The sequence below is a fragment of the Durio zibethinus genome, chromosome 14 (genome assembly GCF_047325235.1).
Source record: "Durio zibethinus cultivar Kanyao isolate XHJ-2024 chromosome 14, ASM4732523v1, whole genome shotgun sequence".
NCBI classification, from domain to species: Eukaryota; Viridiplantae; Streptophyta; class Magnoliopsida; order Malvales; family Malvaceae; genus Durio; species Durio zibethinus.
In genome coordinates this window covers 6,382,371-6,405,249 of record NC_143175.1, presented here as the reverse complement: position 1 = coordinate 6,405,249, position 22,879 = coordinate 6,382,371, and the positions used below count along the sequence as shown (strand labels likewise).

Genomic DNA, 22,879 nt, shown 5'->3' with positions numbered 1-22,879 from the left:
TAATTTTAATATTTTTAAAATTTAACATATAAATATTTTATTTATTAATTATTTTCAATCATAATATCAAATAAAAAAAAAGCTTCCATGTATATATATTTTTAATAAATATAATAAATAATAATAGTTATTTATTAATAATAAAAATGTACATCCTGCACGTGATATCAACGACCCCACCCTAACACCGGATTTCAGATTGTTTCGGACACTTCGTTGAATGTCAACTTGAATACTACAGGCACAATAGGGAAGGTTTTTATTTATTTATTATTATTATTAGTCTTCAATTAATTATGACGTCATCAAATTTGTTTAGCTTAATGAATTCTGGGCAAGCTGTTTGGGGCACTTGCAATTTTGGAAGCAAATCCTTTTACTAAAAAATTGATCTGTTATGTGTTAACAATGGATACATAATATTGACAAGGGATAATGTCACATTTAATTATTTATTATTTATAAAAAATATATTTACATCAAAGATATTTATTATTTAATATCATGATAAAAATAATTAATAAAAAATGCGTATATATAAAATTAAAAGTAAATTAAAATTATTTTTATGACTTTCAATGTACATATGCTATAAGCTAATTCTATATATTATTTGATTAAAAGTACATATATTTTGTTTATATGTACAGATAATAATCATTTCTTATTTTGAATTAATATTCATTGAACGTTAAAATCACAAAAAATAATTTAAAAATTTTTAATTAATTATATATTATTATTATTTATTATTGTGTTAATTAATAAAAAAAAAAATATTATCGTATACACAAGTAAAAGCAAAGAGTTTGTTTGTGTCATCAATTTAGGTCCCATCAATATTGGAAGAAAGTAATGTCAGCTCTGCTATCATATCATCCAAACAGCTAGCCATGGCTCGGATATGGCTCCGGAATGGTGCGTCAAGGGCTCCACCTTTGCTCATAGATGATATGGATGTATTAAATATTGAAATATCCAAATAAAAATAATAAATTGAAATATGTAATTAAATCTTCATTAAATTGATAAACAAACAAATGTTTTATTTTTACGACAATTTATCGCAAAGTAATGGATGCCATTTTCTAATATAAAAAGGAGATAACTACTAGTTGAATATTAATAACACGTTAATAATTTAATTAACAATGTTAATATGAAGTATATAAATATATAACAAAATAAAAGTTTAAGAATTTAATTGTAAATTTATTTTTTTAAGTATCAAAATAATAAAAAATATATAGTATATTTTAACCCTTTTATTTATAAATAAGGGGCAATTTACGCGTTAACCTTTATGCTAATAAACGCAGTCAATTAAATCACAAAGTTAATATTTTTCAAAAAAAAAAAAATTCACAAGAATAAAAGTCAAGAGTCAAGATCATCTTCCCCTTAGATATTCTTCTTCTTCTTCACAAAGCCAAGAGAAACAGAGAGTTAAGGAAAAACCCAGAAAAAAGTCATTTTCCCCTCAAATTTTTTATTTATTTCTGCAATTGAAAATTAAATAAAAAAAAAGAATGTGTGGGATATTTGCGTATTTGAATTACAACGTGAACAGAGAGAGAAGGTACATTCTTCAAGTTCTCTTCAATGGCCTTCGTCGTCTCGAGTACAGAGGCTACGATTCCGCTGGAATTTCCATCGACAACGACTTCTCATTTTCTCACGATCCAAGCACCTCTCAATCATCCTTCAGTCCCTCTCTCTCCCCTCCCCCTCTCGTTTTTCGCCAGGAAGGCAACATCGAGTCCCTCGTCAGATCCGTCTACCAAGGTATCTTATTACCCTCTTAAATTTCTCTTTTTTCAAAGCTTGGAGTTTTCCGATTGATTGGGTTCGTTGGTCGCTAGAAAAGCGAAGAAAAGAACGGGTAGGAGCCTGGGTTCCTAACCGGGTCGGTTTGTACCAGCAACGTGTTTATATTTGCTTTTTATTCGATCATAAATTTGTCTATTTCTCTGTTCCGGGTCGGGTCATCTTTGGCTTATCGGACCAGGTGTGACGGGTCCAGCAATAGTAGTAACATAAGAGAAAAGTAAAGAGCAAAGTTTAGGTTGTTTAATTTTATTTTATTCATCCTTCATTTATTTTAGATATTGGTTACTATGCTCATGTTTGTTCTTGATCAGGTTTGATTGCTATATGTAATAAAATTTCTCTACCTTTTTCTTTTGCATGGGTTAAGGTGAAACTGAAATGTGACTGTAAATAATGACCTTCTGTAATAATGGCTTTCGTTCTTTGATTAATTAAATAAAATGTTACAAATTTATATTTATTTTTAATAATTCTTGGTCCATGTTATACTTTCGTATCAGCAGCAGCCTTTGTTAGAGTGGAATTATTTGACTTGTTTATTAAGAGTGAATCAAAATGTTTTTATAATTGTTTCCAACATTTTAATTATCACTTTGTATAAGCAGAATTAATTTTGAGTTATAAAGCTGGTGTGCTTTCATTTTCTTTGTCTATTATAAGCTTGTATTAAGAAAACGACTCATTTTCTTGTTTACCCGTGGTGGCATTTTTTTTTTTTTTTCTGTTCTTTAGTTATGTTGCCATAGGTTTATAGGTTAAATCAATGGTGGTTTTGGTTCTTCCAGATGTAGCTGCAACAGAGTTGAACTTGGAGGAATCCTTTTCTATCCATGCTGGTATAGCACACACCAGGTGGGCTACGCATGGGGAGCCTGCTCCAAGGAATAGTCATCCTCAGACTTCTGGTCCTGGAAATGACTTCTTGGTTGTTCACAATGGCGTTATCACTAATTATGAGGTTGGCTTAAAATTTCAGTCACATTGTTTCTCATTTTCTTACCTTAACTAGCTTATGCATTCTTGATGGATATGCAACACAGGTTTGTACACTGTGACTGTTTATTATTTAGCATTTTATTTTACAGGATGAAATGGTTAATTACATGTATAAAAAGCAACCAACTGATAGATAGATAACTCTAGTGATGTGTGTATGAATCACTAGAACTCATTCTTCTTCTTCTTCTTCTCTCTCTGTTTTCTGCTTTCTCTTCTTCTTTTTTCCTACCACTGGTACAGAATAAACTATGTTAAACAATGTGATTAAAATAGTTTACATTCTTCAAGAATAAAGTCACATGCACATATGAATTAGAAAGAATGAAGCTCAGAAGCGAACACAGCATGGGCCAAAGTTCAAATGGTGGGTATTGCTCCACTTTTGCCCTTCTGCTTTTTCTCTTCATTCATTTTCTTATTGAATATTTTACAAAATTTACAAACATTCCCAGTAAAGAAGATGAGGAAGAGAGAGGGTAGAGATCCAAACAGTTTATTTTTTGGCCAGTAAAATCTAAACAGTTTGCCACCCTTTTTGAGATTTTGTCTTATTTCATTTTTTATGGTGCTTCTTTGACTCTCTTTAACTGCTTTGAAGGCCTAATATTGGTAGTTGAACATGCCGCTTGGATTTGACAATTGAGAATGGGGGGTTTGGTTGCAAGAAGACAACTTTGTCTGCAGATAGTTTGTAGCTAGAAAACTTCTATGCTGCATCTGCTAATGGCTTTACAGAAATCTGTCGGCAATTTTTACACATGTCATATATTTCGTCACAGCTGTTGCTTATGCTTATGTTCTTGTTATGTGATTCTGTTCATTCTTTGTTTGTGCAATTGCATTACATCATAAAGTTTACTTTCTTTAACAGTTTTTGAATGTAAGATGATTTTGGGATATTTTTGTATTTTCAGGTCTTGAAAGAGACCCTTGTTCGACATGGATTCACTTTTGAATCTGAAACAGACACAGAAGTAATACCAAAGCTTGCCAAATTTGTTTTTGACAAAGCAAATGAAGAAGGTAATAGATTTTTGAAATAATAATATGATCAGTTTACAACCTTGCAATTCATGCAAATGCATGATACCATTGCTTTTGCTCTTCATATTTAGCCCTAGTAGCTATTGCACTTCTTTTGTGCCTTTTACCTCAGTCAGTGTAAGGGTCCTAGCACATTTAGTTTGCCTTGAGTCTTTGGATGTGATATGCAATAGAAAATGCAGTGATTCTTGCCTACTTTATGCTGCTATGCTAATGCTAGCATGTAAAGCAATAATTATATGGTGTGAGTGTGACTAAGATATTATTACAGTATCATTCCAAAAAAAAAAGATAATATTACAGTAGAGTAACTTGATTTCCTTGAATCACAAATGTCATTAGTTGAGCTCAGGTATGAGACATGTAGTACTAAGACTGGAGGGGTGTAGGGGATAGGGGCTTAAGCAGCCGCTTGTTTTATTAGGTGCCCTGATTCTTACTGGATACTGCGCTCTTAAACTTAATGTGTATTACACCTGTACTTAATCTGCTGGTTCATTTTCCTGAATATAAGTATATTTTAGCCTAGGAGTTACCAGATCTTCTTGCTGGATGATGCACTCTTAAACTGCATGTATATTATAACTGTACTTAATCTGCTGGTTCATTTTCCTGAATATAAGCATATTTTAGCCTAGGAATTCTGCGAACTTCTATGTTAAACCAGATCTTTTGTCTTTTGCTGCACATTGGCAAGCGAAGGTGCAGCAAAATTTTCAAAGCAGTGTGGAAGAGATTGTGTGAAGCTTTTCTTATGCATGGTCAAAGAAATTGAGCATAATTAGGGCATGGGGTATGTTACTAAAATAAGAGACGCAAAATCATTCTTTTAATTGTACCAAAAAAATCATTCTCTGGTAATTTCCATTGAAACGAACTAGGTACATAAATAACCTTGGTCAAAGATACCCAACTAGATATTCCTAAACTAACTCCTAAAAATCAGGAAATAATAATGTGGGAAAACACTTATTTACAGCTGGTTGTAATCTTGTAATTTGTATATTTATATTTGTATCTCTAGAATTAAGTATTTATATCCCTAGAATTAAGGACAAAAAAACTAGGATAGACAATCCCTCAATTATAGGATTAATTTTTTAGGAAGATTTAGATTCCTAGTTTAACCCTTAGTTAGTTGTATGTAAACCTATGGTTCTTGTATAATTCTTAATGAGCAGTTTTTCAATATATATTCAGTTTTTCTCTTAGTTTTCTACACAGTTTTATTTCTTAGTTTTTTCACATAGTATCAGAGCTTTAGGCTCTTCTTGGGAAGCAAAATTTTCAGTCTTCATTGCTGACTTCTATTTTAGGCTTTCATTGCCAAACCCTTTCAAAGAAAGATATCATTACCACTCAATTTGAGGAAGTGTCAACTGAAAAAATCACTGGAGTACTACAGATGTCTTGGAAACAAGGAGAGTTCGACAGGGAAGAGATTGAAAAGCTGAGAAACTTATTGAAAATTCTTGAAAAGCCTACTGTGGTATGTTCATTGGGTAAGGTCTCTAGTTCAGGTAAAGCTTCTGGTTCTCATGGATTAAATGTCTCGATTAAGCTTATTACGAGTTTTTGAGTCATTGACTCAGGAACCATAGACCATATGATACATTCCTCACAGAAGTTTAGTACATATATCTTGTGTCCTAGTAATAAGAAAATTGTTGTTGCAGATAGCTCACTTACTACAGTAGTAGGATTAGGAGATGTTCCAGTTAATCCCTCGTTTGTTCTAAAAAATGTTCTTCATGTTCCTGGATTGTCTACTAATTTGATATTTATACAAAAATTTGCCAGAGATATGAATTACAAAGTGACTTTTTATCCTTCTTATTGTGAATTTCAGGACTAGAGTTTGGGGAAGAGGATTGGACTTGCTAAGGAGAAGGATGGATTATACTATCTTGAGACATCAAATAACACAAGTAATATCAAGAATAATTTACTTTTGTCATTTCTTTATGAAAAATCTTCCAATAAAGACAAAATCTGACTTTATCATTTTCGTCTTGGACATCCTTCTTTTGGAACTATGAGAAACATGTTTCCTTCTTTGTTGAAAGGATTAAATGTCGAAAATTTTTATTGTGATGTTTGCGAACTTGCAAAGCATAGACGTCTTTTGTAATTAGTAATAAAAGAAGTTCTACTTCCTTTTACTTGATTCATAGTGACATTTGGGGTCTCTCTACAATTCCTAATATTTCTGGTGCAAGAGGATTTATTTCATTCGTAGATGATTGTACCAGGGTCTCTTAGGTTTTTTTACTTAAATCCAAATCAGATGTGAATAGTGTGTTTTTAAGCTTCCAAAACATGATCCAAAATCAATTTGGAGTGAGAATCAAGAGATTTAGGTCTGATAATGCAAGAGACTACTTCAACCAGAGTCTATCCATCTATTTCCAAAAAGAGGGGATTATCCATGAGTCATCTTGTGTTAATACTCCACAGCAGAATGGAGTGGTAGAGACAAAAAACAGCCATTTACTAGCCACAACCTGAGCCTTTCTTTTTCAAGCAAATGTACCTAAATCTTACTGGGGGAAAGCTGTTCTCACTGCCACACACATTATAAATAGGTTACCTTCAAGGGTTTTGGGATTTAAAACTCCTATGGAACTACTATCACAATTTTATCCCAACCTTAATACCACAAACAATCTCATATCTAGGATATTTGGTTGTACATCATTTGTTCATGTTCACAGTCATAACAGGGGAAAGTTGGATCCAAGAGCTATTAAGTATTTTTGTGGGGTATTCCTTAACTCAAAAAGGATATAAGTGCTATCATCCTCCTACCAAAAAAATTGTGTCTGCAGATGTCACTTTTGAAAAAAGTAAACCATTTTTTACTCAACCTTATCTTCAGAGGGAGACTTCATTTATGGAAGATAAGGATAAAGACTTCTTTTTGCTTGATTTGTCCCCTTCTTCAATATTTTCACCCATTAATTCTTCTGAGTCGAATCTTGTTTCTGCTGAGCCCAAGTTAAATACTGATTTTGAGTTTGAACCCATTCCAAATACAAAAAATGTGACAAAAGGTAATATTGTTCTGGATTCTATGAATGAATTACAGGTGTACTCAAGAAGAAAAGTTCCAGATCCTAAACCAGTGCCAGTCCAAGAGCCTGATCCTAACTCTGGAAATGAGGTAACTACAGTTTTTGACTCTATTTCTTAAAATAAGCATGAATCTCCTAAAACTATAACTAGTGATTATGATCTGCCTATTGCCATTAGGAAAGGAACCAGAGAATGTACTAAGCATCCACTATATCCAATCTCTAATTTTGTATCATTTGAAAAATTCTCACCATCTCACAAAAATTTTCTTGTGAGCCTAAACGTTATTTTTGTTCCAACTATATTATCCGAGACATTATCTAGTGAGAAATGAAGGCAAGCCATGAAAATAGAAATGGAGGCCTTAAAGAAAAATCAGACATGGGAACTGGTAGAGTTGCTTAAAGGAAAAAATCCAGTGGGGTGTAAATGGGTTTTTACTGTAAAATATAAGGCGGATGGTATTGTTGAAAGGTATAAAGCTAGGTTAGTGGCTAAGGGCTACATTCAAACCTATGGAGTGGATTGTCAAGAAACCTTTGCTCCAGTTGCCAAGATGAATACAGTTAGGATTTTGTTGTCATTGGCTGCAAATTACAATTGGCAGCTTTAACAATTTGATGTAAAGAATGCTTTTCTACATGGTGATTTGGAAGAAGAAATATATATGAAGGTTCCACCGGGATTTGGAGGTCATCTAGAAGCAAACAAAGTATGTAGGATGAAAAAGGTTTTATATGGCCTTAAACAGTCTCCTAGGGCTTGGTTCGGGAGATTTGTCAAAGTGATACTAGCAATGGGATATAAACAGAGTCAAGGAGATCACACATTGTTTATCAAGTACTTTGATTTAGGGAGAGTCACAGTTCTATTAGTGTATGTTGATGATATAATTGTAACTGGAGATGATGGAAAAGAGAGAATCTCTAAAACAGTGTTTGGCTAGAGAATTTGAGATAAAAGAGCTAGGGAGATTGAAGTACTTCCTAGGAATTGAAGTAGTTCACTCACGGCATGGTATCTTCATCTCACAACAAAAATATGTGATGGATCTTTTGAAGGAAACTGGGAAGCTCGCATGTAAACCTGCAAATACCCCTATAGATCCTAATCATAAAATTGGAGAAGCTAATGAAGATGCTGCTGTAGATAGAGATATGTACCAAAGATTAGTTGGAAGACTCATTTATCTCTCACATACTAGATCTGATATAGTATATGCTGTGAGTGTGGTAAGTCAATTTATGCATAGTCCTAAAAAAGTGCACCTACAGGCTATCTACTGTATATTGCACTATTTGAAGGCCAATCTTGGGAGAGGTATTTTATTCAAAAAAAATTCGGGGCTAGTTCTAAAAGTATATGCAGATGCTGATTATGCAGGTTCAGTAACTGATAGAAGATTCACCTTAGGTTATTGCACTTTCTTAAGTGGTAATCTTGTGACTTGAAGGAGTAAAAAACAGAATGTGGTGGCAAGATCAAGTGCTGAAGCAGAGTTCAGAGCAATGGTTCAAGGAATTTGTGAACTACTATGGTTAAAGATTATCTTAGAAGACTTGAAGATCAAGTGGGATGGAGCAATGAGACTCTACTGTGATAACAAGTCTGCAATAAGCATTGCACACAATCCTGTGCAACATGACAGAACAAACACATTGAAGTAGACCGGCATTTCATAAAGGAAAAACTAGACAGTGGGTTAATTTGTACACCTTATGTATCAACCAAGGATCAACTTGCAGATGTGTTGACTAAAGGTCTCAACAGTGCAACATTTCAAGAAATTATTTTCAAGCTGGGAATGGAAAACCCTTATTCACCAGCTTGAATGGGAGTGTGAGAAAACACTTATTTACAGCTGGTTGTAATCTTGTAATTTGTATATTTATATTTGTATCTCTAGAATTAAGTATTTGTATCTATAGAATTAAGGACAAAAAATTAAGATAGATAATCCTTCAATTATAGGATTAGTTTTTTAGGAAGATTTAGTTTCTTAGCTTAACCCCTACTTAGTTGTATATAAACCTATGGTTCTTGTATAATTCTTAATGAACAGTTTTTCAATATACATTCAGTTTTTCTCTTAGTTTTCTACACAGTTTTATTTCTTAGTTTTTCCACAAATAACTCTTAAAAAAAGGAAATAAAAACCAAGGTTGTTAATATTGTATCGGACAACATTTGGGTTTTTGAAAAAAAATGATATATGCTGGTACCAATTGTTTTGGCATATTATTTTGGGTTTTTCGGTCAAGTATAGATGTATTTATAAATATACCTGAACTTTTACATAATAATACTACTAACAATATGCAAAATAAATGTGCAATATCTTTAACTATCAAATAAATAACTTTAAAATTATAAAAAATAATATCATCAATTTATCATGATATTTTTAAACATTTAATCTGATCGCATGATATTTAAATGGATATTTTTTATGTAAGAATATATTAAAATAAAAGCAAAGAGATGAAAAGGAAAATAACATATTAAGATAAAAGTAAAGAGATGAAAAATAAAATAACCATGGCATTAGGAGTCTTGAATCTCAGAAAGAAAGAGATTGAAATAGATATAAACTTTTGTTTTGAAAAAATAAAGTGGAATAAAAAAAAGAGTTGCTCTAAAAATTAGGGAGATGCGGCACAAGTTTCAGCTTTTAAGGGTTTTAATTTTTTTTTAGTTTTTCATTACGTTAAAAATAGTCAAAAAACAAAAGATAAGTCACAAAATTACAAATCATGTTTCTCAGCTGCTTGCTTGTTGAAAATGGCTAATCTACCAAAAGTCACCGAAAAAAGCTGAAACCAACAAAAACAATTGGTATTATCCGGTACTAAGTTTGGAACAAAAACTACCCGTACCGTGTTTTGGTATAACTGAAGTGTACCAGCTGTTACCGAAACAAAAAGTAACAACCTTTGATAAAAACTCCTAATGATCAAGAAATTAAAGCAGCCACACCTATGGAACAGTCTGGACACATCCAGCCCTTAAACTCAAAATTTAAACTTTAAAAAATAAAAGAAAATGAACTAAGTCTCTTAGAAACCTGGATGACGAAACTCCTACTCAGGCTGAGGAGTAGATACTTAATATTCCAATCTTGTTTATGAGCCTTAGAAGCACGGACATGTTGTGTAAGGGCATGTACGGGTCTCCGATATGTGTCTGACACGAACACGTCTCCGACACTACAAGACATGTATTGGACACACCGGGTCACACAAAAAAAGGAAAAAATGGACATGTTGGACACACTTTTGATGTGGCTGGACACGTGATGATTCATGAAGCACAAGCTTCTTGAACAATGAACTGCTTTACTGCTGCTGCCCCATCCATTAATAATGAGGTTAGAGAGAGAGAAGCCTACAAGCATTTCCATCTATTGGGGAGGACATAGGTTCGAATGACCACTTGGTTACTGGTAGAAATGAAAGGATGTGAAGGAGGATGCTATTTGGCAGATTACTCAGTCTGTACTTCACCTCTTCCTATCTTCATGATTATTGGCTTTCTTGTCTCTTCTTGCCATTATCAACAGAGTTGTAAACATGGACAAAAAACAGGGGAAAGGGAAAGCAATCCAAAAAAAAGCTTTTTCTTTTTGGGGTTCAAAATAAGAAATCTATGCTCACAAGAAAATTGGGTATTGAGCCCAAAACTATTATTCAATTGGGTTGGGCTGTTTTCTTTGTGTATAAAAATAAACTAAATAAAAAATTAATATTTACATTTTTATTGTATTTATATTGAATATTTTTTACATAAATATGCATAAAATATTTTTTTTATTGCCGTGTCTTGCTGTACCCACATCTATAATTTTCAAAAATTGCTGTTTCGACTTGTTTGTGTTGTACCCGTATTATGTGTCCGTGCTTCATGGTTGTGAGTATTTTGAAACTTTGTCATGACAAAACCTCGGTTAGGATGTCTGCTGCCTGTTGACTGGTTGGAACATTGGTCACAAATCACTCCACTATCAATCTTTTCTTTTACGAAATGTATGTCAACCTCCACATGCTTGTTTCTATCATGGTGAATCGTGTTATGTGCAATACTAATGGCAGCCTTGTTGTGACAATATAATTGCATAGGATAGTTTAGTGTAATTTTTAACTCTTCCATAAGCATTTTGAGCGAAATCAGTTCGCAAATTCCTTGATCCATAGCCCTGAACTCCGCCTTAGTGCTGCTTCTAGCAACCACTGATTATATCTGACTTCTCTAAGTTGCTAAATTTCCTCTAACCATAGTGCAATGTCCGGATGTAGACTCCTATCGTCAGCTAAGCCTAGCATCAGTAAAGGCTTCCACCTTTCTTTGTTCTGGTTTTTTAAAAGACAATCCCTTCCCTGGGGTTATCTTAAGATACCTCAAAATTTTGTAAACCGCATTGAGATGTTCTTTCTGTGGAGCAAGCATAAATTAACTAACAAAGTTGACAGCAAAGGCTATATCAGGTCTTATATGAGAGAGGTAGATTTACTTTCCCAACTAACCTTTGATACTGTCCTTTGTCAACTGGAATTTCTTCCTTGCACTGAACTATCTTGTGGTTTTGTTCCATTGGTGTATCAACAGGTTTGCATCCCAACATTCCTGTTTCCTTTAACAAGTCCAAAGTATACTTTTTTTTTCAGAGATGGATATGCCTGTCTTGCTTCTCACAACTTCCATTCCCAGAAAATACTTTAAGGGGCCATGATCCTTTATTTCAAATTCTGTGGCTAGTAGACTTTTTAGTTTCTCCATTTCCTCCAAAGCATCTCTTGTGTGAATTTTGTCATCCGCGTATGCTATTGGAATAGAAACTTTTCCATACCGGAGATTTTGAAGAGTAAAGTGTGGTCAATTTGGCCTTGATTGTATCCTTAACTTCTTATTGCTCTTGAAAAGCGATCAAACAATGCTCATGGTGATTGCTTTTTGGTTATTCTTACTGTCTTCAAAGCCTAGTGGAATGTCCATGTAGGGATTTGTTGAGCTTGCACACTTTTTGGGTATTCTTGCTGTCTTCAAAGCCTAGTGGAATGTCCATCTAAACCTCCTCTTCTAGGTCCCCATTCAAGAAGGCTTTCTTCACATCTAGTTGGTGTAGTGGCCAATCTAAATTTGCAGCCAGAGACAACAAGTCCCTCATGGTATTTAGTTTAGGAACCAGTACAAATGTCTCCATTAATCAATCCCATAGATTTGTGTGAAACCTTTAGCAACAAGTCTTCTCTCAACTGAACCATCTGATTTATATTTTACTTTGAATGCCCACTTACAACCAACAATATTCTTCCCATGAGGTAAATTCACCAGCTCCCAGGTGCCATTTTCTCTGGAGTCTTCATATCCTCTCAACGGTCTTTTTCCATTCAGGTTTAGCTAGAGCCTCTCATATTGACCTAACAGTCTCCATGTTGAAAACATTTGTGGTAAGAGCACGAAATGATGGTGAAAGATTTTTTTTTGGGAGAATGGTGAAACATTAGTGGTAAAAGAGAGGTGGCAAGGAAGAATGGTTGAGTCTAAAAAAAGGTGACAACATGAGAGATAAAGATTTTTTTGGGGAGGTGAGTAACAACGGTATCCTTTCTTTGTGGGTGAGTAGCCAGGGAACACAATTTTTATGGCTATGGGGTCTAATTTGCTTCATGTCGAGCATGTATATGTACAAAGGCTGTACATCCAAAGGTCTTTAAGGGGAGATTATTCAAGGGGTGAAGGTGAGGATAGTATTTGGTGAGGGTGGAGAGAGGTGTTTGGTAGTAGATAGTTCGGCTTGGTAATCTGTTTATAAGATAGGCTGCTGTAATAACTGCTTCGCTCCACAAGTACTTTGGAACATGCATGGTGAACATAAGAGCCCTACTGACTTCAAGGAAATGTTGATTCTTAATTCTGATATTTCATTTTGTTGTGGGGTGTTCACACATGAACTCTGATGGATTATCTATTGTTGGCTAAAAACTCACCTAACACGGAATGAAAATACTCTTGTATGTATGACACAAATTTTTGCTTGAAACTGTGTTTGAATTATGGAATGGAAGTTCTTAAATATTTGACAATTTTCAAACTTTTCTTTCAAGAGGTAAACCCAGGTGGTACATGTGTGATCATCAATAAATGTTGTGAACTAACATTTGCCAGATGCAGTAGTCACTTTGGATGGCCCCCAAATATACTGTGAATTAACTAGAAAGGTGAGGAAGATCTATAAGGTAAGGAGGGAAAAGGGTTTCAGTTGTGCTTTGCTAATTGACAAGCATCAAATTGGAAAGAATGAGGATTTTTATTTCTTAGAAGTTGAGGAAACAAACATCTAAGATAAGAAAAGTTTGGATGGCCAAGTCTATGGTGCCACAACATTATTTCTTTTTGACTAGAAACAGAAAGAGATTGACTACTTGATACAAAGGTTTGTCTAGTCCTAGAATCCTTATCCTCAAAGAAGTAGATTCGTTCACATTCCCTAGCATTGCCAACTGTCCTCCCCAAGGATAGCTCCTGAAATTCACAAATAAATAGTAAGAATTTTGTAAAGCAATTATTGTCATGTTTTACTTTGCTAACTCACACTAGATTACAAACATGGTTGGGAAGATGAAGAATGAAATGAAGCATCAAGTCTTTTTAGAGTCTTATTGAACCTTTTCCAGTGGCGTTTGACAAAGAACTATTGGCAATTTTTACTTTAATATTCCTAGAACAAGGACTATATATAACAAAAAAAAAAAAAAATAGAATCACCTGTCATGTGATCAGAGGCTCCTGAATCAATAGTGCAGGGACTTTTTGAAGTTGCAGTGGCATTAAGGGCTGAGAGAAAGTTACCTGTCAGGGATAAAGAGCAAGAACCGACTGGTGATTTATTTGCTCTTTGCTAAACCTCACTGGAGTATGGGCTGATTCTCCTTTGGTTGAACCTGTGGCAACAGCTTGTTCATTATCCATAGCCTGCACATGGAAGCCTTTCCCATCATTCTGCATTTTCGGGGTCCAATTATGCGGTTTGCTACGAATTTTCCATCAAGTATCTTTGGTATGTCCGTGGTGATGACAGACGTTGCACCAAGGCTGCTTCCCCTTGTATTTTTTTGGTCTGTGGAAGGCCTATTGTAGTGCTGTTGACCTCTTGCAGCCAAAGCGGATCCTTCAGCTGTGTTCTGTCCACCATTTTCGTCCTTAAAGTCTCCCATCATAACCTTCTGTCGACTTCTCTTTCTTTGTACCTCTGCAAACACTTGTTCAATCAATGGTAAGGGGTCTTTGCCAAGCACTCTGCCCCTGACTTCATCAAGTTCTTTGTCTAGACCTGTTAAGAATTAGAACACTTGTTCCTGTTCCACCATTTTTTTCTGCTTGAAGCTACATCCGTACAACCCTGGCCGGATTCATAAAATAAATCCAATTCTTTCCACAAATTTTTTAGAGTATTAAAATAATCCATTGCATTTTGTACTCCTTGTTTTGTCTCTCTCAATTTTGACTTTATCTCAAACACCTGAGCAAAGTTGCCAAGGTCTGAGTAAGTCATCTTCATAGCATCCTGTGTTGCTTTTGCCATGGGTAAGAACAAAAAGTCTACCCAATTTCAGTCTCCATTGATTTAATAAGCCAAGCCATAATAATGGACTTTTCAGCGTCCCCTACTTGGCAAGCAGGGTCTTCCATCTTTAGAGTAGCAGCTGCTCCAATGAGATAACCCGTTTTACCTCTGCCTCAGATCACAAGTTTGATGGACTGCACCCACTAAAATAGTTCTTGCCATTTAACTTGACAGTATGTAATCTGCAAGGAAATATTCTTACTTCCACCTTGTAGACTGATGATTGGAAGCTATGATGTTTGCTTGGACTAACATGAAGAGACAGTGGAAGACTCATCTCCTCTGCTGGTTCCAGTCATTGCAGTTTTTGCCAAAAAAATAGCTAGGTTCAGAGTTTCTGCTGTGATACCATGAAATCAGAGAAGCAAAATCATTCTTTGTTAATTTCCATTGATTCTGACTAGGTGCATGAATAGCCTAGGTCAAAGATACCTAGCCCTAAACTAACTCCTAAAAATCATGAAATAATAAATGAAAAAAAAGGAAATAATAACTCTGAAAAAACAGGAAATAAAAATTCCTAAAGATGAGGAAATTAAACTAACTACAACTATGAACAGCCTGGGCACAACCAGCCCTTATTCAACAATTTAAACTTTAAAAAAAAACCAAAAAGAACTGAATCTCCTAGAAACCTGGATGACAACAGTAAACAAATACATATGCAACAGTTAGTATACAGTGCAGTCATAGAACAACAGCACAAAAGGACAACAGAACATTGAAATAACAAATTATGAAAGGAACGCAATCTAGGTTATGTTGGTAACAAGGTTGTCACAGACTTTGCATGAGATGTCATGAGCATTCTAGACGCCATCCAATTACAATTCTCTCATCCTCTTCTTCTGATTTTCCATGCTTCTAAAGCTTCTTTGAGTGGTTTGTTTTGTTCTGAATATGCTTTTTTTTTTTTGCCTAAACTATTCCTTGAGAATGAGTACCCATTTAGTGGACTTATTAAATGGGCCTTTTGCTTTTCAATTGTGTTAGTCCAACTTGATGGGTCACTTTGAATTAATTAGACCCATTTTCCGGTTTGTGGACTCTTTCACCACTACTTTAGGGGCTTTTCAAGTTGCCAGTGTGTGGTCTGCGTAAGGTTTCTTTCATCCTTACTTGACTGTCAATATTTGGTAACCTGTTTGCATGTCCATCATGCCTGTCTCATGGATAACAATCTTAAGTTTCTAAATTTTGCATAATATTTATTTTAATTATGAACAGCCTATGAAATTTTGCATAATATTTAATTTAATTATTAACTGCCTCTGAAATTTTACATAATATTTAGTTTAAATTATGAGGTTGGAACATCGACCCAACTTTCAGATCAATGACCTGGTGTTCTATTGCTCTTTGCCTTAATTGATGTCCAAGAAATACATACTTTGCAGCTAGTCTCATATCTTACAAAAATGGTTTTTCTTCACATATGTTTGAGACATCTCAAATCAAATGCACTTCGATTGGTTATTATTTGTTCTGCAGGTGACCGGACTGTCACATTTAGTCAAGTAGTGCTTGAAGTTATGAGGCATCTTGAGGGAGCTTATGCCCTCATTTTCAAAAGCCGACATTACCCAAATGAGCTTATTGCTTGCAAACGGGGCAGTCCATTGCTCTTAGGTGTCAAAGTAAGTATAATCATGAATCTAGCTTCTTATATTATTGATTTCTGCACCAGAGAATTCATTTTATAAATGTTTTTGGGTGTCAAGCTTTTTAGTAGGTGGCGTCTTGTGCTTTGAATCAGCTACTACTCTACTGAAGTCTTGAGATTCAGTTTGTTTGTTGGTTGCTTTGTTTTGCAAACTTTTATTACATAATTCGTTTCCATATTTATTTTGTGATTTTCTTGTAATTTTCCTTGATTTGTATTATTCTCTTATTGAAAACAATTTCTTTAGTTCTATACTTAAAGCATTGTCAAATGTAATGCTTTTGGGGGTTCTTTATCGCTCTTAGGTTATAGATAGGAGCTTTGCTTTAGTGTCAACATTAATTTATGAGTGACAAATATTGTTGGTTTTAATGTTGAAAATTTTTATGCAAAGATTTTTCTTCTAATTCATTTCACTTATTTTGGATTATATATAGGTAGTATGATATATGACCCTTTCACAAATTAAATAAAGGATTAACAGAATTATCATTTGTATTTTAAAACATGATCTTAACATATGAGAAATAACAAACCACTTTTACTTTTAAATCTACTCAAGATGTAAGAATTCTTTTCTTTTTCCACGACTTCAAAAGATGAAAAAAATGTCTTAGAAGACAAAAATCTAGATCCCTATTCATCCTAATTATTGAAATTTGTTATCATTAAATCATATCTTTGTATGGTGACATATGTAGGTTTCCTCTTTACATATCTAGACTATCTTAAACATATTTATCATTTTGTCCTCAATTGGTGCAACCCCCACATTTTCCTTTACGCACTCTTTGGTAATTTTATATTTCTTGTATGTCCATACATCAAGCGCAACATTCTCATATCTATCATACTCATTCCTAACATATTTTGCCTTTTTAGTTGCACAGGTCATTACTAGTTTTATCACTTGTATAAATTGCCCTTACTCTTCAGTAGAATTTTATGATCTTAAAAGGGAATACAGAAAAAGACCAGATTTGAAAATTTTTGGCCATTTATCATGTTTGAATTTGAAAGTACCTGGCTTTTTGACTGATGATGTAGTGTTCAAGTACTTAAGGTAACAGTATCTTTATCTTTGGTATAGAGCAATTAAATGGTCCATGTGAAAAGAATGAAGGCATAGATTTTATGCTTTAGCTATTGATAGTCTTCTGATCCAATCTTACTAACTATAGGAACAGATGTTATGGGTCAATGCACAACAAATTGGTACATGCAAGTGATAAACATAGGGAAGTATAGGGAAGCACAATTGTTTTTGACTTTGTCTCTTTCAAATACAATTATATAAAAGCTAATCTTGTTGCACTTAAATTTGGATTCCATATCATCTTTGATATGGAGTTTTGGTTGCCAAGAGGTGTCCGCATTATGCAGTGCAATTTCTTCTCTCCACCCTTCTCTAGTAAAGCATAAAAATTCTTGCTGTAATGGAAGCCTCTATAAAGTTTTCGTTTCCTCGTTTGACCATTTACTGGATTTTGGTTTTGTGCATAAATTTGTACAAGGTTGCAGACTTAGTGCCTAAATTTCTAGTAATTTTTGGTTGCATATTATTTTATTTCTTTCAGGTTGATGCTTTGTTTATTTAAGAAAATGCTTTCACTCAGGAATTAAATGAAGATGTCTGCGGTGGATCAGCATTTCACGATGCTAAATTTCTCTCAAAGAATGGCAATCCTAAGGAACTTTTTCTGTCAAGTGATGCTAATGCTCTAATTGAACACACAAAGAAAGTTCTGGTGATCGAGGATGGGGAAGTAGTTCATCTTAAGGTGCATTTTCATTGTTTGAATAATTTTGCAAGTCTTCTTTTGCTCTCGTTGTCTTTCTATACTTGATATATGTCTTACAACACTTCTGTGTTCTATTCTACAATTATTTTCTATGTGCATCTTTTTTTTTCTTTTCATTTTATCCCTCATTTTCCTCTCTTTCTATCCTACACCTTTTATATAACATGTAGACCTTCCAAGAATAAATGCTATGCAGGTTCTAACTGATAATTTTATAGTATATGTCTATAAGCTTCTTATGATACTTATTGGAATGTTTGAGATACATGGGATATAGTTGTGAACCTATTTTGTTAGACCTTTTTTCCCTGTTACTTAATAATAAGATTCTAGTTTCCAATGGAATAAGGTTTTTGTACTAAATCAACTCTTCATAATTTGTTAGTTTTACTTCACACCCTAAGTTATACAATCATGTTGGTTCAAGACAGGTCATTGCACAGCTTCTAATTTATGATCTTTCTAACCAAATCACTAGGAGGCTTCTTTCTTATAAGCAATCTTAAGAGGAATATTAAGCTATGATTTCATTTTTTTTTATGAACATTTAGGTTATTGTTTCCTCAGTAGGAATAGAAAGAGGAAAATCATCCAGCTTAAGTTGTCTTCTGTGAGTCAATGACATTTAGCTTTGAGCTTCTTAGATCCACTGACAATTATCATTCTTTTGCATAGATGAAAGACCTAGCTGTCGGCATGGTTATAATGATGTCCTGAATAATTTTCTTTCCCTTGTGGAATTTCTTTTGTTTTCGGATGTTTGGAAACCATTTGAACAGCTGGTTTGCTGACAAAATGGCTGGCTTTTGTTTTGACGGTTGAAAAGTTATTCTGTTCTGGTATGATGGTTGTCATTACCAGGTTTATTAGTTAAAGACCAGTTGCAATTGCAACCTTTTGCAGCTTTTCAGACTGCCAATTTTAGGAAAGAATGACAAACTGTCAAGTCTTCATTCTAGTGATGTCCCATTAACATCTTTAAGAATGAAATTGTTCTTATTGAATGACTTTTTCCTTTGATCCCATTCTATCCTCTTGGATGGGAATGCTCAAGTATGGTTATACTTCTTTTTTTTGGAGTAAACAGGCCTTTGTGGTTCTTTACCACCCCTCCCCCTGGTGTTTTGCTAATTCTGCCCTAATATGCAATCCAACCATTTCTAGAACTCACTTGAAAAGTTAAACCATGCAACTCTTGAGTTCTCTCTTTGCCCATCTTTTGTAGAATCCTAGTTAACTTATGATACCTTTTTGTTTTCCACATTGATTAGTTTTTCAAAATTGGTAGTCCATCAAATCTTTTTGCCCTTTCTTCATTTTGCTTGAATGCATTTTTTATTTTTCACCAATTCACTGGTTTCTTCAGGAAGGATGTGTATCAATCCTAAAATTTGATAATGACAAAGGAAGAAATGGTGCTAATCTTTCTAGGCCTGCATCCGTGCAACGTGCATTATCTATTCTTGAGATGGAGGTTGAGCAAATAAATAAGGGAAAATACGAGCATTATATGCAGAAAGAAATTCATGAACAGCCAGAATCTCTTACAACTACCATGAGAGGAAGGCTTATACGTGGAGGTTCCTGCAAAGCTAAGGCTGTTCTTTTGGGTGGACTGAAGGATCACCTTAAAACAATTAGGCGTAGCCGAAGAATTGTATTTATTGGTTGTGGTACAAGTTACAATGCTGCTCTAGCTGCTAGACCCGTCTTGGAAGAACTCTCTGGTAAATGTTATTCTTCTGGGAACGATAATTTTCTCCGTCTTAAAATTTGTTATGCTCATTTTCAACTTGTTTGATTTATGTGGAAAAATAGGGGTGCCTGTTACAATGGAAATTGCTAGTGATTTATTGGATCGGCAAGGTCCTATATACAGAGAGGATACAGCAGTTTTTGTCAGTCAATCTGGTGAAACAGCTGATACATTGCATGCTCTAGAATATGCTCTGGAAAATGGTGCATTATGTGTTGGCATCACAAATACTGTTGGCAGTGTGATAGCGCGGAATACTCACTGTGGGATTCATATAAATGCTGGTTGTGAGATTGGTGTAGCAAGTACCAAGGTAAGTACATGGATCAATGAATCTTTCTGTCATTTTGTTTTATGGTAAAAAACTTGCTGTTATTAATAGGCATATACAAGTCAAATAGCAGTGATGGCCATGTTAGCTCTGGCAATCGGAGGGGACACGATTTCTAATCAAGAGAGAAGGGAGGCTATAATAGATGGTCTATTTGACCTGCCAAGTGAGTCTCAATTGTTGCCCCCTCTTATTTATTTTCCTTTTGTTGTTTATTTTAAAAGATTTTCCCCTTTGCATTTTGATTTTGCGGCTGAACTAATTTGTTTTATGTTCTGCTTTTACAGATAAAATCAGGGAGGTATTGAAGCTTGACCAGGAAATGAAGGATCTTGCAAAGCTCTTGATTGCTGAGCAGTCACTTCTTGTGTTTGGGAGAGGATACAATTTTGCAACTGCTTTGGAAGGTGCTTTAAAAGTAAAGGAAGTTGCACTTATGCATAGTGAGGGGATACTTGCTGGTGAAATGAAACATGGTCCCTTGGCATTAGTTGATGAAAATCTTCCAATCGTTGTGATTGCTACCCGTGATGCTTGCTTCAGGTTGGTTTGGTTACTTTTCCAGGAGAAATTATATTGTTTTAATACTTTCAATTGTTTGGCACTGAAATCTTCTAATTGCTAATAGCAAGCAGCAGTCAGTTATTCAGCAACTTCACGCCCGCAAAGGGCGCTTGATAGTAATGTGTTCAAAAGGTGATGCTGCATCAGTGTGTTCTGGAGGAGCTTGTCGAGTAATTGAAGTTCCTCAGGTTGAGGATTGTCTTCAACCTGTGGTTAATATAGTTCCATTACAGGTATCCATCTCATAAATTTATTTTAGTTTGCTTCTTATTATGATGTTAGCAATTTAGTGGATACTGTATATTGAATTATACTTGAATCATGGGCATCATGCAATGTTTTTTTACTCTGTTTTGCTTTTGGGTGCAGTTACTGGCATATCATCTCACTGTTCTAAGGGGATATAATGTCGACCAGCCTCGGAATCTTGCAAAGAGCGTGACCACACAGTGAAGAATGTTTACTGATGAATTTCAATCATGCTCCTCTATAAATTATTAGAGTGGACACAGTGAACCTTCTTTTGCCTCTTATGTTTCCTTTTTCAAATTATTTGCAAGATGAATTAGATATTAACTGAATTAAAGTAAAGATGGTTTTGTTATGTATGTTGATAGTCTGATATGATGAATGAAATAACAATTGCATTGCATTTTGGGACATCCCCATTTTGATGAAATACTGTGATAGCAGGGTTTTTGGTTCTGGTCTGGTGTTTGTTGACTGAGAGCTTTAGAAGGCACCAACAACAACATCATCACAACCTTTCAATGGCAAATTAAAGTAAATATGCGTGTATATGCACATCAGGGAATTTATTCATCACAAGAAGAAAGTACTGGTTTGGGGCCCAATACTCTTGTTTTCTGTTAGGTTTGTGCTGCGGCCCAGCATACAAAAGGGAATTATTTAAAACCTTTGGATAATTGGGCTAAAAAAATACTTGGATATAGCCTTCTTTTTCTAAATTATGAGTTTGCGGAAACTTCGATACAGCAGAATTACTGTCACTACCTTGGAAATACTATGCTTGATATAAAACTAAAGAAATTCACTATTGAAAATCCACCTGAAAGATAAAAGATTTTAAAATAATCTAAAAAATTATTTGATAAACAAAATTCCGATATGCCTAGTACAAAGTAATGACTAAAATTAAATAAGCTTGAAATATCCTTTCAAGCATGAAAACACATAATGCCTACTATTTTGAGATTATTGAATTGATGGGATTGTTTTCAATCTTATCTTATTGAAATAGTATCTAAAATAAAATTATAGAATTTGTATGTGAACATAATAAATTGTAATATGAACACAATTCGCAGCTCATTTATTCATCAATCTTGTATTATTTAAATGGTGTTTAAAATCATGAGATTTATATGTAAATATAATTAGTCGTTTATTTACTCATGCAAATACAGGTTTATGACATTAAAAATGCACCTAACATCTGATGTTTAAGTTTGGCTATGAATCTGGCTATATTCTCATTTATCTTTATACTTTCTTTTCTAACTAATGTGAACATAACCTCCATAATCCAACCTAAACGATCTCAATGTTGAAAGATGCCATAACAATGTTGAGTGAGAAACTAGCTGTTCTTGTGCTATTGTAGTGCATCATATAGCCATGCTTGGCAATAGCCAAGAATGTTATAGACGGAACAAAGGGATGAAAAAAATGTGATCTTTTTATTTTTTTTAACTAATTTTGTGCGAGGAAATATTTAAATTTAATTTTTTGGATACTACGTGTAATTCTTATATTTAAAAATTTATTTCAATAAATAATTTTTTATACTATGATAATAATGACAAATATTAATAATTTAATTTGGATTTTTGTATAATATAAATAAAATTTGATATATTTTGATATAATTTTAATTTTGATAACCTTTGATAAAATTTGAGACATTCGATACAATTTTGATAACTTATGATATAATTTTGGTAACCATTGATACAATTTTGATAATTTTTTTATAAAATTTTAGTAACCTCTTAATGTAATTTTAATAATCATTTGATAACTTCTGATATATTTTTGGTAATACTAATGCTATTGGTTTGAGTGGCTAAGGAGTTCAGTTTTCTTTAGGCAAGATCTCGGTTTCAAGTCCAAAGTGATTATTGGATATTGGAGGGTTCCAAACCAAAAAAAAAAAATATACTTTTGGTAATTA

The 22,879-nt window shown here is 34.0% G+C and overlaps 1 protein-coding gene across 3 annotated transcripts; it reads left to right on the top strand.

Moving 5' to 3' along the window:
* Positions 1-1,403: 1,403 nt before the first annotated feature.
* On the top strand, positions 1,404-21,364 carry LOC111293560 (glutamine--fructose-6-phosphate aminotransferase [isomerizing] 1-like). 3 transcript variants are annotated; one of them, XM_089743343.1, is made up of 12 exons: positions 1,404-1,785; positions 2,616-2,788; positions 3,744-3,852; positions 5,190-5,375; positions 16,061-16,206; positions 17,849-18,013; positions 19,401-19,761; positions 19,853-20,103; positions 20,173-20,287; positions 20,409-20,664; positions 20,750-20,918; positions 21,055-21,364. In XM_089743343.1, exons 1-12 carry the CDS (start codon positions 1,530-1,532, stop codon positions 21,136-21,138), a joined length of 2,271 nt encoding a protein of 756 aa, XP_089599469.1. In that variant the 5' UTR covers positions 1,404-1,529; the 3' UTR covers positions 21,139-21,364. The 3 variants fall into 3 exon arrangements, with proteins under 3 accessions (XP_089599469.1, XP_022742031.2, XP_022742033.2); XM_022886296.2 differs by having other exon boundaries at positions 5,190-5,393; XM_022886298.2 differs by lacking the exon at positions 5,190-5,375.
* Positions 21,365-22,879: the final 1,515 nt, after the last annotated feature.